Source organism: Eptesicus fuscus, chromosome 6, assembly GCF_027574615.1.
Source record: "Eptesicus fuscus isolate TK198812 chromosome 6, DD_ASM_mEF_20220401, whole genome shotgun sequence".
In the NCBI taxonomy this organism is placed as follows: domain Eukaryota; kingdom Metazoa; phylum Chordata; class Mammalia; order Chiroptera; family Vespertilionidae; genus Eptesicus; species Eptesicus fuscus.
Window position 1 is genome coordinate 18,481,049 of NC_072478.1, and position 17,597 is coordinate 18,498,645.

A 17,597-nucleotide genomic window follows, 5' to 3' on the forward strand; every position below is an offset into this window, starting at 1 on the left:
TAAAAAGATAGTCATTCTAATGGGTCTGAAGTGGTATCTCATTGTGCTTTTGGTTTGCATTTTACTGACAATGTTGAGCATTTTTTCTTTAAAAATAAACCATGGAGCTGACCAGCCCATAGGATGTGCAGAGGCCTCTCAGCTTCCCCTGCTTCTGACGCAGCTTAGAAACTCCAAGGAGACGCGTTGCTGCAGACGTAGCTTGTTTTCCTGGAAACCTCCATGGTCATCACCAGGGAGTCATGTATTTTTATTATTATTTATTTTGTAAATATATTTTTATTGATTTCAGAGAGGAGATGGAGAGAGAGATAGAAACATCAATGATGAGAGAGAATCATCAATCCTCAGCCTCCTGCACGCCCCACACTGGGGATCGAGCCCAAAACACAGGCATGTGCCCTGACCAGGAATCAAATCATGACCTCCTGGTTCACAGATTGATGCTCAACCACTGAGCCATGCCGGCCGGGGCAAGGTGTCTGTCTTTTTCGAACCACAGAAGTCTGATTTATCTAGTGCTTACTACGTTCTGAGTCTTTGCGAAGTGGTTTACATTGTGTAATTCTCACCGCCACCTGGGGAGATGGATACCATTACTGACTGCACTTAACAACCCAGAGAACAATATCACTGAGACGGGAAATTAACTGACTTGGAACAACCGGGTAGAAGGAAAGATTGACTAGCCCCCACTTTGTGAAGAAGAAAACTTCCACTCAGAGAAGGTGAGGCTAGATAAGAGACAGCCTATGCACAGACAAAAGGGGAATTTGAACCCACGTCTCAACCACTAACACGAAAGGATAATTATATAATGTGACAACTACTAAATGTCACTACAACAGCAATCATGTCACAATCTGTAACTGTCTCCAATTAACACATTGTACGCCTAAAATTTACACAATGTTATATTTTAAATATATCAAAATATATAAAAAATAAAGAGCTTACATGAATAAACTTTTGTTTCCACCTTTAGAAAAGAAAAGAAAACAGAAAAGAAAAGGAAAGAAATGCCACCCTGAGTTCTTACACTGGGAAGCATTAGTTTACTTCCAGAGCAGTTGGGTACAAGAAGAGCGTTCACAGAGGCTTAGCCAAGTGGTTGTGGCTGAGAAGTTTCCTGAGGGCGCCCCTCAGATCGCGGTTCCGCAGGCTGTAGATGAAGGGGTTCAGCATGGGGGTCACCATGGTGTACATCACTGTGGCCGCCATGTCCCTGGGGGTGGTGTGTGTGGATGCAGGGTTGAAGTAGACCCCAATGACAGTCCCGTAGAAGAGAGAGACGACACAAAGGTGAGAGCCACAGGTGGAGAACGCTTTCCACTTCCCCCGGGCCGAGGGCACCTTCCACACAGCCACAGCGATGGGAGTGTAAGAGGCCATGATGCACACAAAAGGCACCAGAACCCCGGAACCCACAAGTACCAATACCAGCATCTCATTGACGTGCGTGTCAGAGCAGGAGAGCTTGATTAAGGCATTAATGTCACAGAAGAAGTGTGGGATCCTACTGGTGTAAAAGGACAACCGGGTCATCAGAATAGTGTGGACCATGGAGATGATGTTGGCCAAGATCCAAGGTACGGCCACCAGCAAGGCACACCGCAGCATGCTCATGATTGTCAGGTAGTGCAGCGGGCGGCAGATGGCCAGGTAGCGGTCATAAGCCATGGCCGAGAGGAGGAAGCTGTCGGCTGTCCCAAAGGCGAGGAAGAAATACATCTGGACCAGGCACGCGGAGGAGGAGATGGTGGTGAGCCCGCGCAGGTGGTTCAGCAGCATCTTGGGGATGGTGGTGGAGGTGAAGCAGACGTCGAGTAGAGATAAGTTGCTGAGGAAGAAGTACATGGGGCTGTGCAGGTGAGGGTCTGAGACGATGGCCAGGATGGTGAGCAGGTTCCCCAGGCAACCAATCAGATACAGGCTGCAGGAGAGCCCCAAGAGCACCTGCTGCTGCCGGGGCTGCTCAGAAAGGCCGAGGAGGACGAACTCAGAGACCTGGGTCTGATTGGCCATGTCCAGGCAGTGCTACAACCAGAAGCAAGGGCGTCAGCGTGGGGGACGCCGGGGAGAACCCAGTCACCCATGGCTGCCTTTCCCACTCCTCTTTCCAGGTGCATCTCAACTCCTCTGAGCCTCAGTTCCCTCGTTTCTTACATGGGATTAATAATGCTCTTTTATAGGTATTTTATTGATTTGAGAGAGGAAGGGAGAGGGGAGAGAGAAATAGAAACCTCACTGATGAGCGAGAATCATTGATCAGCTGTCTCCTGCACGACCCCGACTGGGGACCAAGCCCGCAATCCAAGCATGTGCCCTTGATGGGATCAAACCCAGAACCCTTCAGTCCACAGGCCATCTCCCACCTGGTGATCATTTCTCAGTGTACACATATATAAAATGATTATGTTGCACACCTGAAACTAATATAAGTTGTATGTCAATTATGCCTCAATTAAAAAAAAAAGTCTTAGTGTTTAAGAATAAAGTCCAGATGCATCCTGTTTGAATGCCATTCCTGACACATTAGCTGTGTGAGTGAATGACAGACAAGCCCATAGACTCAAGTCTCCCTAGAGAATTAAATCAGACAATGAGTGTGGAGATCTTTAAAAGGATGCTCTCTTTAAAATATATACTTTTTAATTGATTCAGAGAGGGAGAGAGAGATAGAAACATCAATGATGAGAAAGAATCATTGAATCACTGCCTCCTGCACACACCCCACTGGGGACGGAGCCTGCAATCTGGCTTGTGCCCTGACTGGGAATCCAAACGTGATTTATAGGTCAACAACCACTGAGAGACACTGGCCAGGTTGAAGGCACTAATCTTAAACGTTACAGGGGTGTATCTTTTACACCAATGATGTCTCTCTCCTCCTTGGCTGTGAGAGCTTGTACTGATTCATTGTATCTTGGAGTAAGTTATTTCCAAAGGGAGCTAATTTTACTCATCCTATGTTTTTTAACATCAGCCTTAGAGACAGATGATCTTTGTCCACAAATGTGGGCCGCATGTGCCAGGTGAGACTTGCATGAACCTTATTCTGGCCTCCACTGGACACCCCGTCGGCTCTGAATTAGTCAGTTTAGACTAAATTATGCTGCAGTAAAATACAGGCCCAAACCTCACTGGCTGACAGCAACGAAGGCTGATTTCTCACTCCGGCTCCATGTCCATCGCAGGGAGCCATGGCAGTGCTCTGTGATGAATTCACTCCCGGACTCAGACTGGTGGACAGACCTTTGTCTGGAACACGGCCAGTCATGGCAGCAGGGGGAAAAGTGCATTGCATGCTGGCTCCTCAGAGCTTCTGTCAGGAAACACCTCCTCACACACACACTCACCTTCACTCACATTTCAATGGCCCAGCCTGGTGTGCAGGGGGTGGAGAGCTAGAAATCTGTCCAGGGAGCAGCCGCAAACATGAGTGAAAAATAATAGACTCTCCAAAGCTTTGCCGTGACTGGCCTCTTCCACCGAGGGCTGAGGAGGGGAGTGCATGCATTTCTCTGCGACACAATGTCTGGCTTTTGTCTCTCTGGAGGCCTGTGCTCAGAACCCAGGAGGGCTGTTCTCCCTGCATCCCGGACACTGGCCCCACGCTAGGCTCAAGGCCCCTCTGAGGCGGGAGAATAGTTAAGATCCAGGTGGCAGGGGCCTTGGTGAGAGGACTCTGTCATCCTCCACACTCCCTTACACGTTTCATTCAGTGACTGCATTTCTGGTTCCAGCACCCACGTCTCTCCAAACTCCTACGTGATTATCCTGCTTCCTGGACATCACCCCAGAGACCTCCTTCCCCAGGCACTCCAGTCTCACCAGGTCCACAATGGGCTCTCCCTCTCCAGGGCTGCTGGGGTCGGCCCTGGGAGTCGGCACGGCCCCATTCCAAAGTCCCAAAGCTTCACAACCCTAGCCAGCTCAACCAACTCCTCTCTCGCCTCTCCCTATCCACCGATGCCTAATTTGTAGATTCACAACATGAGCTTCATCTCTGGGACAGAAGCAGAAAGTTTATTCCCAGCGTGAGCCACCGTCATCTCCCACCTGGAGGACCCATGATGCAGTGGTCTCTGCATGGCCACCCTCCCCTCAGTGCTTTCCACACTGCAGCCTAAGTGGCTGCAAAGGCAGATGGGTCTCCCCCAGCCTCACCCTGCCAGGCTCACCACTGCTCCGCTCCCTCCCACACCTGCAGTTCCCCTCTCCTGCCTTAGGGCCTTTGCACCTGGGGCTCCCCCTCACCCACCTGCCTTCCCTTCTGCAGGAATGCTTTCCCCGCCCCCCTACTGAGTGGAGCTAGGGCATTTCAATCAGGACACCACTGAAATGCGGGGCCGGATCATTTCTTTGTGGAGGGGATTGCTGTTGTGGGGTCGAACCCTGGAGTCAGAATAAGACCACCGGAGGCTGCTGATTGATTAAAAAAGCAGGCAAGGATTTATTGAGCTGGCCAGGACGGCCGCGAGAGCACCACACGCAGGTGTAGGCAGTCCTTTTAAAGGTCCAAACCACAAAAATTTTCCTTTGTTCTAAATTCTAAATTCTAAATGCTGGGAACGGCCCGCAGGGCCATTCCCAGCCACATCCTGCTGGACATTATTGGAATGTGGCTCTATCTTGCGAAAGAAATTTTTACAGAAGCAGAATCAAGCAGAGTTAGTCATCTCTAAAGGTTATCTACAGTGTCTACTCCTGGAGCTACTGAGTCAGTGGGAATCAATCTCCTGTGGTTCTGGTCCACAGGCACAGGAAAATTACCTTGTGCGTCTCCAGGTCTCAGTCTGGAAGCTGAGGTAACTCCCCTATTGTTTAAGCAAGTAAGTGGGTGCAGCAGCCAGAATAGCAGGGTTAAAATTCAAACAGCAGTTTTTACCTAAATATGGTTGCTACCATACTTCAATTGCCCCGTGTATTATTGCAGGAAGTTGACCCCTGGCCTTGACCTTCCCAATGCCAGTAGCCCCCCTCCCACTCTGGCTGCAAAAAGATCTTGAGGCCACTTGGGGAGAAGTCAAAATCTCTCCCCCTGAGGACCACTGGTCCAGGCTAAAGCTCTATGATCTCTCCCCTCTGCATCACCCGCACACACTGAACAGGCAATTACATCTATTTGATGCAGTCCGCCTCTGAGCTAACCACTGACACACAGCCTTCCACTCAGCCCTCCGCAGCCCCCTGAGGCAGCCAAAGTAACTCCTGCTTGGACCTGGGACCCAGCCAGGCTCCGGGTCTGCTGTCACCTCCCCGCCCCGTTCCCCATCACGCTGCCCACTCCTGAGGCCTGTGCAGAGCCCCTCAAGTCCTTGTGGGTGAACCTGAGCAGAGAGCACCCCACCTCTGAGGGGAAGTTCCAGGGCAGTAAGGCCATGCGCCTGCAACTCGTCTGCCTGACACACTTACTTGACCCATGACCTCTGTCCCTGCATCAGTCCCAGGTGTTGTGTTTCCAGGGGGCTGGGACTGCTGCTGCCTCACGTGTGTCCTGTGGCTGTGGAGGAGGAAGGCGCTCTCTCTGGGAGCACACAGAACCTCTCCATCAGGTTTATACCAGACTCTGGCCCCGGGGCCGTGATGCCCAGAGAGCCTTGTCAGGATGAGTGCAGTTAACTCACCTTCCCTAGTGGGGCCTTGGAGCCCAGGCCCCCCTGTGGGAGAGAATTTTGTCTCAAGAGCTTTGTCTTCCCTCAGACCTGTCTCTCTTGGTTGACAGAGGATAGAATGCAGCCAATGTTTCCTATGCAGAAGTCTTTAAACTATTTATGGCTAAGAATGGTTCTATATTTGTTATGTGGTTGGAGCTGTGATCAGCATGCAATGTGCTATAGCTCTCACCAAAGCCCAGTGAGGAAGGAAGCGGAGACTCTCACTTGCCCATCATCACAGGGCGTGAAGTGGCAGATTTAGGGCTCGGTTTAGGTAGTCTGACTGCAGGGCAAAACGCATGAACATAAACGGCCCTGAGCACACACGTAAAATGATTTTTAATTTAGTATGGCTGAATGATATCGCATTGTGTGTGTACAATCCAAAGGTTTCTAGTACATTCACAGAACTGTGCAACTACTTCCATAATCAGTTTCAGAATATTCTCACCAAAAAGAAACCCTGTAAATTTTAGCATTCAACCTTACCCCTCCCCTTTTTCCACTCTTCCTCCAGATCCCGGTGATCACTAATCTTTCTATCTCTATAGATTTGTCTATTATGGAAATGTAATATAGATGAATTATACAGACTTTCGGGTCTGGTTTTATTCTTTTTATTTATTTTTTTATTATTATCTAAAGTTTTACATATGTCTCCTTTTTCTCCAATTGACATCCCCCCCCCCACCCACCCAGCCATTCCCACCCCAGGCAAGCCCCCACCGCCCCAGTGTCTGTGTCCATTGGTTATGCTAATATGCATGCATACAAGTCCTTTGGTTGCTCTCTAACCGCCTCCCCCTCCCCTGCCATTTGTCTCTGGATCTATTCTTGTTCATCAAATTATGTTGATCATTATATCCCACATATGAGTGAGATCATGTGATATTTATCTTTCTCTGACTGGCTTATTTCCCTTAGCATAATGCTCTCCAGTTCCATCCATGCTGTTGCAAATGGTAAAAGTTCCTTCTTTTTTATAGCGGCGTAGTATTCCATTGTGTAGATGTACCACAGTTTTTTTTTAATCCACTCATCTGCTGATGGGCACTTAGGCTGTTTCCAAATCTTAGCTATTGTAAATGGTGCTGCTATGAACATAGGGGTGCATATATCCTTTCTGATCGGTGTTTCTGTTTCTTGGGATATATTCCTAGAAGTGGGATTACTGGGTCAGATGGCAGTTCCATTTTTAACTTTTTGAGGAAACTCCATACTGTTCTCCACAGTGGCTGCACCAGCCTGCATTCCCACCAGCAGTGCAGGAGGGTTCCTATTTCTCCACATCCTCGCCAGCACTTGTCGTTTGTTGATTTGTTGATGATAGCCATTCTGACAGGTGTGAGATGGTATCACGTTTTGATTAGCATCTCTTGGATGATTAGTGACTTTGAACATGTTTTCATATGTCTCTCGGCCCTCTGTAGGTCCTCTTTCGAAAAGTGTCTATTTAGATCCTTTGCCCATTGTTTATTGGATCGTTTATCTTCCTTTTGTTAAGTTTTATGAGTTCTCTGTAAATTTTGGAGATTAAACCCTTATCTGAAATATCATTGACAAATATGTTCTCCCATGCAGTGGGCTTTCTTGTTGTTTTGTTGATGGTTTCTTTTGCTGTGCAGCTTTTTATTTTGATGTGGTCCCATTTGTTTATTTTCTCCTTAGTCGTCATTGCCCTAGGAGCTGTGTCTGTAAAGATATTGCTACAACATATGTCTGCCATTTTGCTGCCTATGTAGTCTTATAGGATTTTTATGGTTTCCCCGTCTTACATTTAAGTCCTTTAGCCATTTTGAGTTTGTTTTGTGTATGGTGTAAGTTGGTGATCTAGTTTCTTTTTTCTTTTTTTTTTTTTTTTTTTTTTTCATGTATCTGACCAAATTTCCCAGCGCCATTTATTGAAGAGACTGTCTTGGCTCCATTGTATGCTCTTTCCTCCTTTGTCAAATATTAATTGAGTATAATGGCTTGAGTCGATTTCTGGTTCTCTGTTCTGTTCCATTGGTCTATGTGTCTGTTCTTGTGCCAGTACCGGGCAGTTTTGAGAACCATGGCTTGGTAATATAGCTTGATAACTGGTTGTGTGATCCCTCCAACTTTGTTCTTCTTTCTCAGGGTTGCTGTGGCTATTCGGGGTCTTTTTTTATTCCAGATGAATTTTTTGGAGAGTTTGTTCTAGATCTTGAACATGGTATGTTCTTCCATTTGTTTATGTCTTCCTCTATCTCTTTTTTTTTTTTCAATGTTCTGTAGTTTTCTGAGTAGAGGTCTTTTACCTCCTTAGTTAAGTTTTTTCTTAGGTATCTTAATTTTTTTGGTGCAATAGTAAATGGGATTGTTTTTTTCATTTCTCTTTCTGTGAATTCATTATTGGTGTATAAAAAGGCCATAGATTTTGGGTCTGGTTTATTTCACTCAATATAATGTTTTCAGATTCACCATGTTGTAGCATGTATCAATAATTCATTTTTAAATTGCTGAATAATGTTACAGTACCAGTCTGGCCAGCATGGCTCAGTGATTGGGCATTGACCTGTGAGCCAGGAGGTCAATGTTCGATTCCCAGCCAGGGTTACATACCCATGTTGCAGGCTTGATCCCCAGTGTGGGGCATGCAAGAGGCAGCCAATCAATGATTCTCTCTCACCATTGATTTTTCTCACTATTGCCCTCTCCTATCCTCTCTGAAATCAATAAAATATTTTTTTAAATATTCCATTACTACACAGTACCACATTTTGTTTGTCCTGTCTTTCGTTGATGGACATTTGCGTTGTTTTCACCTTCTGGCTGTTATAAATAGTGCTGCTGTAAACATGTGCATACAGGATTTATTTGAGGACCTATTTTTAATTCTTTTGGGTATATACCCAGGAGTAGAATTGCTGGGTCATATAGCAAGTCTATATTTTACTTTTGAGAAACTGCCAAACTGCTTTTCATAGTGGCTGCACCACTTCACATTCTTACCAGCATTCCACTGAGCCCTCCACAGTGGATGATGGTTCCAATTTCTCCACACACCTGCCAACACTTACTGTTTGTTGTTTTTTTGCTTGATTTTTTAAAAATTATTGTCATGCTAATGGGTGTGAACGGGTATCTCATTGTGATTTTGATTTGTATTTTGCTAATGATGCTGAGCATTGTTTTCTTTTCTTGAAAGAGAAACTAGAACTGACCAGCTAACTCATTGATTGTGGAGAGGACTCTCCCTCTGCAGTGGAGAAAGGAGCTGATGCAGCGTTAGCTGCAGATGTAGCTTCTTTTCCTGGAAACCTCCGCGATCGTCACCATGAACTCACGCACTTAGAATTAGAAAATCAATCAGATGCCTCTGTCAGTGGCATACTACCACCAACCATTATAGCATCCAGGCCCTCCACCCTCCTTTTTAAAAAACGTATTACACGAATCATAGGTTTATTTAGATTGTCTACATTTTCCTGCAACAGTTATGGTCATTTATGTTTTTTCTAAGAATATATTTTGCTTAAGTTTATAAATGTATTGTTGTAGTGCTATATTCTTGTGTTATCTTTTTATTGTGAGATATATTATACATCCACAAGAACATATAAAACATTTGTATATGTTTTAAGAAGAAGAACAAAGCAACACATTGTAATTACCATTCAGGTTAAGAAATAAAACATTAACTACTAAATAATAAAGAAAATTATAGGTTAATTAGTAACCTAAGTGAACATCTAATGATTTTTAGTATCTTTTCATGTGCTGACTTATGCTACAATGTGGATGAACCTCAAAAACATCATGGTTAGTGGAAAAAGCTGACATAGAGGGTAACATATTATATGATTCCATGTATATGAAACGTCTGGGACAGGCAAATCCATAGACAGAAAGTAGATTAGTGGTTGCCAGGGGCTGGAGGGAAGGGGAATAGGAGTGACTGTTTAATGAGGATGGGGTCTCCTTTGAGGGTGATGACAGTGCTTTAGAACTAGATGGAGGTAGTGGTTGCACGACATTATGAATGCCTTAAATGCCACTGAATTGTTAACTTTGCTGGTTAATTTTATGTTATGTGAACTTCAACACTAAAAAAGTTCAATCTCCCTCATGGTTTAGGAAATTCCAACAGGAACAATGAAATATAACTTTTGGCCTGGCAGACCAGTAGAAATGCACAGCATGGAAAACACTCAGTATTGGCGAGGATGAGGGAACTGAGCATGCTCAAGAACTGCTAGGGGCGGGGGGTGTAAATGGTACAACCCTTTGGGGAGGGCAGTGATGGGTGGAGTTTGTCTTGTTGAAGGACCATATTCTTGGGATCCTGGGTACCTTAATCACAGCTTCTTCCAGAGTCCGGTGAAGCCCATAAGACTCCAAGCACACAGCAAGACCTGCCCAACCTTCTGAGGTGGATTTGCAAATGGCGCCCTCTACCTACTGTGTGTTTGCTCAGGTCTTCCAAGAAGTAGATGCTGAGACAGGATGAGACATACAGGGCTTACACGGGTAGACACCCGTGAGGAGGAGTGAGAAGGACCGGGAAGATGCTGGGAGAGCTGGAGACCCCTGGGCAGTCTGACCCCCGTGGAGAAGAGAAGGAAGGAAACAGGCTGGGTAAAACTACCCAGACCACAGTGCCATTCCAAGAACGTTTTGGTGAAGCTGATGGGGAGGGTGGGGCCTACGTTTCATCCGAGGAGACCGACTGCACTCAGACATTGGCCACGGCATGAGTGCAGCGGTGACTTCAGGACGTCAGTCACTTACGTTCCCGACAGTTGTAGGCACGAGAGGTGCGTTTCCATGGAACATCTCACGCAGTCACGTGCCCAGAGCCACCTGGGTGCTTTGCATGACTCCTTGGTCAGTTTGGTCTCAGCAGTTGGACCGCGTGGGTTTCTAAGCGTGGAGAACCAGACTGAGTTCAAGTGGATCTCCATCACAAGAAAGAATTGCCTCAAATGTTTCACTCCCCTTTGGTGCCTATCACCCCCCAGGGGCAGCGCTGGTCCCCATTTCACCCTCTGGGGGCCCTCCTAACCCTCAAGCCTGCATATAGGGTTGACCAAACACTAAAGTAGCTAAGATTTGCACGCGTGCCTCGGTGGCATGAAATTTCTTTTATAGGTACGTCTGGGTTATGGCAGCCTGAGGTGGTAATGCACCGATTTGGGGGGACATTCGCCATGGACTTAGGATGAGTTCAGGGGTCTGGGATACAGGTGGGTCAACATCACCCTGGAGCCTGAGTTATGCATTGTCCTGTGCATGTGCTCTTGTGTGTTCACTTTCTTTCTTTTTTTAAAAATATTTTTTTATTGATTGCAGAGAGGAAGAGAGAGATAGAAACATCAATGAGAGAGACTAATTGATCAGCTGCCTCCTGCACGTCCCCTCCTGGGGATCTAGCCCACAACCCAGGCTTGTGCCCTGACCGGGAATCGAACCGGGACCTCCTGGTTCATAGGTGGATGATCAACCACTGAGCCACACCGGTCGGGCTTGAGTGTTCACTTTCTGATGCGGTGTCTTGTTCTCAGTTTCCAAATGGGGCAGGGATGGTGACAGAAGTCCTTTCCCCTGTGCATTTTCTGCTGCCATCGGTCAGCCACAGCCACTAACCAGGATGTCCACATCTCTCTCCTCTAAAACATTTTGAAACATTTGCTCTGGCCCCTTTCAGTCAATGTCTTCTTTAGAGTCTGGGTGTGGTTTCCAGCTCCATCGCTAACAGGCCCTTTGACCTCAGAGAAAAATTAACACAAACCTCAGAACCTCAGTCTCCTCGTCTGAAAACTGGACATAATAGCAGCACTTCCCTGCCAGAATGAACCTGACCATCGGTCACGGTCATGTGAACACACCATGTGTGCTTATTACGCCCACGACAGCGCTGTCTGATCTTGGACTCCTCTGTGTAAGAGTTGTCTGTGGCTTTGCCACTGACCTCCATACGAGGCATAGATGGTCCGCAACTTACAATGGTGCGACTTATACTTCTTTTACTTTATGATGGTTCGAAAGCAATACACATTCAGCCGACACGATACTTGTAGCCGTATGTGGTACTATACCCTGTGGTGATGCTTGGCAGAGGCAGCGAGCGCTCTGCGGCTCTCAGTCCGCCACGCAACCGCGAGGGTAAACCACAGACACTCCACAGGGTTCTGCCCAACTGTAGGCCAATGTAAGTGCTCTGAGCACCCTGAAGGTGAGCGAGGCTAAGCTACGACGTTTGATAGGTTAGGCGCATCAAATGCATTTCCAACTTACTATCATTTCCGTTTACGAGGGGTTTCTCAGGATGCAACGCTACTGCAGGCCGAGAAGCACCTGTGTACTGAGTTTCCACTGTGAGGCCCGCACTGTGCCAGGCCCCGGGAACACAGAGATACGTCATCTCCAGTCCCGGACCCAGGATCCACCGGCCGCCGCACAGTGTGCAGGCCTGCGAGGGAGACACCTGCTGGTGACTGTGGGAAATGTGGAGGAAGGGGTGTTGTCTCTGGGACTTCAAGGATGAATAGGCATTCTCTTGGCTGACAGCAGGGGAAAGGGAATTCCCGCCACAGGGACTGGAATGAATAAAAGTACTGTGTAGAGTAGGAAAATGCGTGGTTGGGTCATGTCCACGGGCTAGGGCGCTGGTGAGAGATTAGCTATGGACTAAAGGCTGGGTTTGGAGTGGGCCCTGCAGGGGGCAGGCACTGCCTTGGAGAAGGCCCCCTGTCCTCTCCTCCTCTGTGTAACTGCTGCTAGTGATTAGGTGAGCACCCTGCTGTGTAAGGGAGCCTCGGCCTTATTTCAGAAGAGCTGCCTGTGGAGACGTAGTAACAGGGGACCCCACACACCTGCCAGGCATTGAGCTGGACTCAGGAGGATTCTGGGGGAAGAGGCAGGCTGTCCTAGGACTAAAAATTGGACATGTCTCCTCCAATTCCAACACCTTCCCCCCCGCCCAATTTTGTATCTCTGGGCTAAAATGAGATGCAAGCATCTTCAGTTTTTTTAATGTGCCCTCTCTCTCTCACCCCAGATCCCACCACATGCCTCATACCTCACTCAATGAACCAGTCTCAGGTCACATGCCACCACCTCCAGGAAGCCTACCATGCTTCCCACACCCCTTCCTGGGTCAGGTATCTCTCTGACTCTTAGCTTCTCCTGACATCCCCCCATCACATGGCGTTGTCATCATTTGTTTATGTGTCTCCCACCTATGGACCTCCTGAGGACAGAGATGGCATCTCACGGGTTACATGCTGTGTTCCCAGAACCTAGAATGGTACATGTTAAATAGAAGAGTAAGTATCCAATAAATGTATATGTTGGAGAAAATAATGAAGGAAGGACCTGCACGGTGCCATGAGACCCTATAGTGCAAGCAAGGGAATGGGGGAGGTGTAAACTGAGCTGGCCTTTGAAGAACGAACAACAGTCCCCAGCACACATTGTCAGGGAGGGAATTACAAGCAAAGCGAAGGCATGGAGAAGTGCCCAGAGTAGGATCAGGGGGCTGGGAAGTCAGCCTGGGACCGAAATGTGAAGGGCCGTGAAGGCACCTTAAAAGCACTGCTCTAGAGCCCAGGGGGAGGGTGGGCTAGAAGGAGCGGCCAAGAAGGGGCCGGGGCAGCCAGCTTGGCAAGGGCAGATGCCAGCCTGGACTGGACAAGGGTCCAGCCAACATTATCCTATAAGCTCTGTTGTAATGGGACAGCAAACAACCCAGAATGTAAGGAACATCTTAGGGGATTTCCTGGCATAACTCAAATCGGGGAAGGACATCAGAGGGACAGGTGTTCCAGAAATAAATCCAGGACTAAGGATCAAGCTCTTCAATACTGCTCCAGGGTGCCCAGAGAAGTCAGTGTGTAAGGCTGAGGTCACAGAGGAGGCCAATACTAAGCCAGGGTTGTAGGGGAGGATACCAAGGTCACAGCTCCTTGCATCTTACAGCCTGGAGGTGGCACTGTGGCCTTGGACGAGTGACTTGGCCTCTCTGGACCTTGTGTTCTCTTTAAAAATGGGGCTGAAAATGTTTCTTCCTACAGACAAGAAACACACCCTATATAATAAAAGCATAGTATGCAAATTGTCCCTGCGGGAGTTCTTCCTGGAGTTCGACCAGGGGGTGGAGCCGGTGGGGGGAAGGGAGGGAGTACCCAGCCAGCAGCCACTAGGAACCCTACCAGTGCACAAATTTCCTGCACTGGGACTCTAATCTATATTAATAAAAGGGTAATATGCTAATTAGACCGGACATCCTTCCAGACAAAGCCACGGTAGTGAGGACCAAGGCAGAGGCAGTTAGGGGCGATCAGGCTGGCAGGGGAGAGCAGTTAGGGGTGATCAGGCAGGTAGGCAGGTGAGCGGTTTGGAGCCAGCTGTCCCGGATTGTGAGAGGGATGTCCGCTGCCGGTTTAGGGTCTAAACCGGCAGCGGACATCCCCTGAGGGGTCCCAGATTGGAGAGGGTGCATGCTGGGCTGAGGGACACACACCCCCATACACAAATTTCATGCACCAGGCCTCTAGTTATGTATAAAGAGCTTGGCACAGAGTAGGTGCTTGGTCAAGGTGAACTCCCCTCCCTTCACCCCAATTTCAAATTTTTTCTTGAACTATGAATACTATGCTTTTATTTGTATCACAGATTTTGTTGAGCACCTACAATGTGGCCACTAGAGAAACAATGAGTAACCAAAATCTCTTTGAGCCCTAAGCTTTGCTCAACTTTTCTCCCAGGCAGGAGCCATGCATTTCTGATCTCTTCACTGAATGTGACCCAGGTGATGACCAACAAATATTGGTTCAAGTTGTTTCAGTCCCCAAACATTCATCGCCCCTTGCTATATTTAGGTTTTCTCTATTTTTCTATATTTTCCTGAGGCAGTTAAGGTCATTTATATTCTTCTGGGAATATATGTTGCCTACGTTTATTGGTGTAAAGCTATATTCTCATGTTATCTTTTTATTGTGAAATATATTATACATACACAAGAGTGTATAAAACATTTGTATACATTTTAGAAAATAATAACAAATCAACACTTGGTAATTACCACTCGGGTTAAGAAGTAAAACATAACTACCAAAAATATAAAGAGAAACTATATGTTCATTAGTATCCTTAGTGAACGTCTAATGACAGAACCTGGGCAGATGAAGAGGTGGGTTGTTGTAGTGTAACCCCATCTTACAAAGAACGCCTCAAAAAGTCGGATTATGGAGTCATTTATTAAAGGCCAGTAGCATACGAGGGAGCAAAAGCTCTCCAGACCTCGCAGCCCTGAACAGTTTGCCACATCTGGCTTATATTGGCAGAATATCACAAAGGTATCGATTACATCTTTGGGTCTGGAATGAGGAACCTGTTTCGTACAAAGCTTTTACAGAAGTGAAACTGAGCAAGTTAGTTATCTAAAGTATCTACAAATCACTGAATCGACATTATTAATGTCCCAGAAACACATTATCTGGGACCACCGGGGCAATTTAGAATAATTGTGCTGTCCAGATTCTGGGACCACTGAGTCAACAGGAATGCACTATCTGTAGCTACTGAGGCAATTTAGGATAATTTTGTGCTCTTCTGATTCCGGGACCACTGAGTCAACCGAAACTCAGTTATCTGTAGCTACTGAGGCAATTTAGGATAATTTTGTGCTCTTCTGATTCCGGGACCACTGAGTCAACCGAAACTCAGTTATCTGTAGCTACTGAAACAATTTAGGATAATTGATCTGTCTTGGGTCCCAGAGGAATGTGCTTCGATGACCAGTGAGATCACAATCAATGGGACATTCAAATCGTCATCAAGGGAGTATTCAATCATACATAAGTTCAGAAAATAAAAATACCGTATTTTCCGGCGTATAAGACCACTGGGCGTATAGAAGATTTTGCTGGGTTAAAAAGTCGTCTTATACGCCGGAAAATATGGTAACTTTCTTTTGTTTTAGCAAACAAATAAGTACAGAACCCAAACAGCAGTTTCTACCTGAGATGATTGCTACCATACTTCAGGGTGAGACCCTAGCCTTCCCTCAAGAATGATCTTCTCCAGATACTTCCCTCTGCTGCACCCTGCTCTTGACTTGGGAGTGTGGAGCAATTTCCCATGTGTCTTCGGTCTCATCCTAAATATATGAATCTGGCAGATACTCTTTATTGCAATGGTAAATTAATTGTCAATGGATTTCCTTTCTGGATTTTTTTTTTTTACCTCAGTGGGTTAAAGGAGCTGTAATCTTCTCAGGAGTATGTCACCTCTTCATTGCATGTATCTCCCAGTATTTGAATGACTTGTGCACTTGCCTGTCTCCCTCCCTTGTCTAAGAGTTCTTAGAAGTGAAATTCGGGTCCCTGTCATCTTTCATCTCTAGCACAAACTCGGTCTACTGTAAATATTTATAGGATAAAATTCCCGCTAAGGATTGGACAGTTAAGTTGAGTTCTTCAAATCCTTGGCCAATGTTTTGCTCCAGAGGTCTCCTCTTTTCGGAGATAAGTGGCTGTCTGATGCTAAGTGGAGAAAGGATACCTCCTGTTTGATCTGTTCTTTGACAGCCGGGTAAAGTCAGAACTAGCTTGTTAGTTTGATAAGCGTGACCAGCCTCAGTACCTAAAGACTGTGCATAAGATAACTTCTCTCCAGCTCAGAGAGACTGTGCATAAGACACCTTCTCTCCAGCTCAGAGAAAATCCAGCCCCAGAAACCACGTATTCAACAGATGTGTCCGGAACATCTGAGCCCACGGCTGAGCAGACCACAGACACCAGGATGGACACGTTACCTGCTCTCATAGACATTACAGTGGAGGTGAGAAGGTAGAGAATGAGTAACGGAATTTAGTAAAGCGGGTGAGGAGTTCGAGGGTGGAAAGTGTTGCCCTAAAAATAAAAAGGCCTTTCAAAGGGAGGGGCAACAAGCATTTCTATGAGACCAATGAGAATAGCTATTCAGGAAGCACTGATTCACACAGAAGCCCCAATAGTGCTCTGCTTAGGACACAAAGGCAACTGGGTATTTATGAGAAAGGGGAGGGGAACAATTACATCAATAGAAGGAAGGCATTTCTACCGGTGAAGATAACATAATAGCTTGTTAGTTTGTTTTTAACATATTTTTATTGACTTCAGAGAGGAAGTGAGAGGGAGAGATAGATAGAAACATCAATGATGAGAAAGAATCATTGATCGGCTGCCTCCTGCACGCCCCCTACTGGGGATCAAGCCTCCTGCACTCCCCCTACTGGGGATCAAGCCCACAACCCAGGCATGTGCCCTTGAGGGGGAATTGAACCCTGGACCCTTCAGGCCGCAGGTGAGCGCTCTGTCCACTGAGTCAAACCAGCTAGGGCCTAAACAATGTTTTTACTTTTCAGTTCAATAGTCTTCAGTCAGGTAGTCATAATAACTGCTTTCTTGTTATCTTTGCAAACAGTTCTTTGGAAAACAATGTTGCTTGAGGCCCAGCCCAAAGTTTATTTTGCCCGGTTTCAACATTCCAAATGTTCGAGGCATAAGACGTGCAAGGCAGTTCCTCTGGCATGGCCACTCCAGCTCCATTTTAAAGGGGCTCCATTTATTTACTTATTTATTTTCACATTTCCCCCCTTTTGCTCCATATCTGTCCTTGGAAGCAGCACTGACCGGTTATTAAAGCATCGTTGGTGCCCCACTGTCAGGTGGCTCATTTGGGGTATGTCATGGTATTGTCGGTCCCTCGTCTCCAGGAAGGCTCATTCCTGGTATGTCATGTCCCCTGTGAGAGGGGGGTAGTTTGCTTTTTTTCTTAGGAGCCGTAGGCAATTGGCTATGAGAGCCCAACAACCTAACCCATAGAGAGGGCAGCCTGGGGTGAGGGGAGGGTTCAAGGACAAGGTGGCCTTTCAGCTGAGACATTCTGCCCCAGGGCCCAGGGAGGGGAAAGGGTGCACCAGGCAGCGGA

At 46.8% G+C, this 17,597-nt stretch overlaps 1 protein-coding gene across 1 annotated transcript; it reads right to left on the reverse strand.

Annotated features, from left to right (window-relative positions):
• Positions 1–1,089: 1,089 nt before the first annotated feature.
• Positions 1,090–5,427, reverse strand: LOC129149555 (olfactory receptor 1361-like). The gene is made up of 2 exons (XM_054718320.1): positions 5,419–5,427; positions 1,090–2,037 (listed from the first exon to the last, which is right to left on the reverse strand). Exons 1-2 carry the CDS (start codon positions 5,425–5,427, stop codon positions 1,090–1,092), a joined length of 957 nt encoding a protein of 318 aa, XP_054574295.1.
• Positions 5,428–17,597: the final 12,170 nt, after the last annotated feature.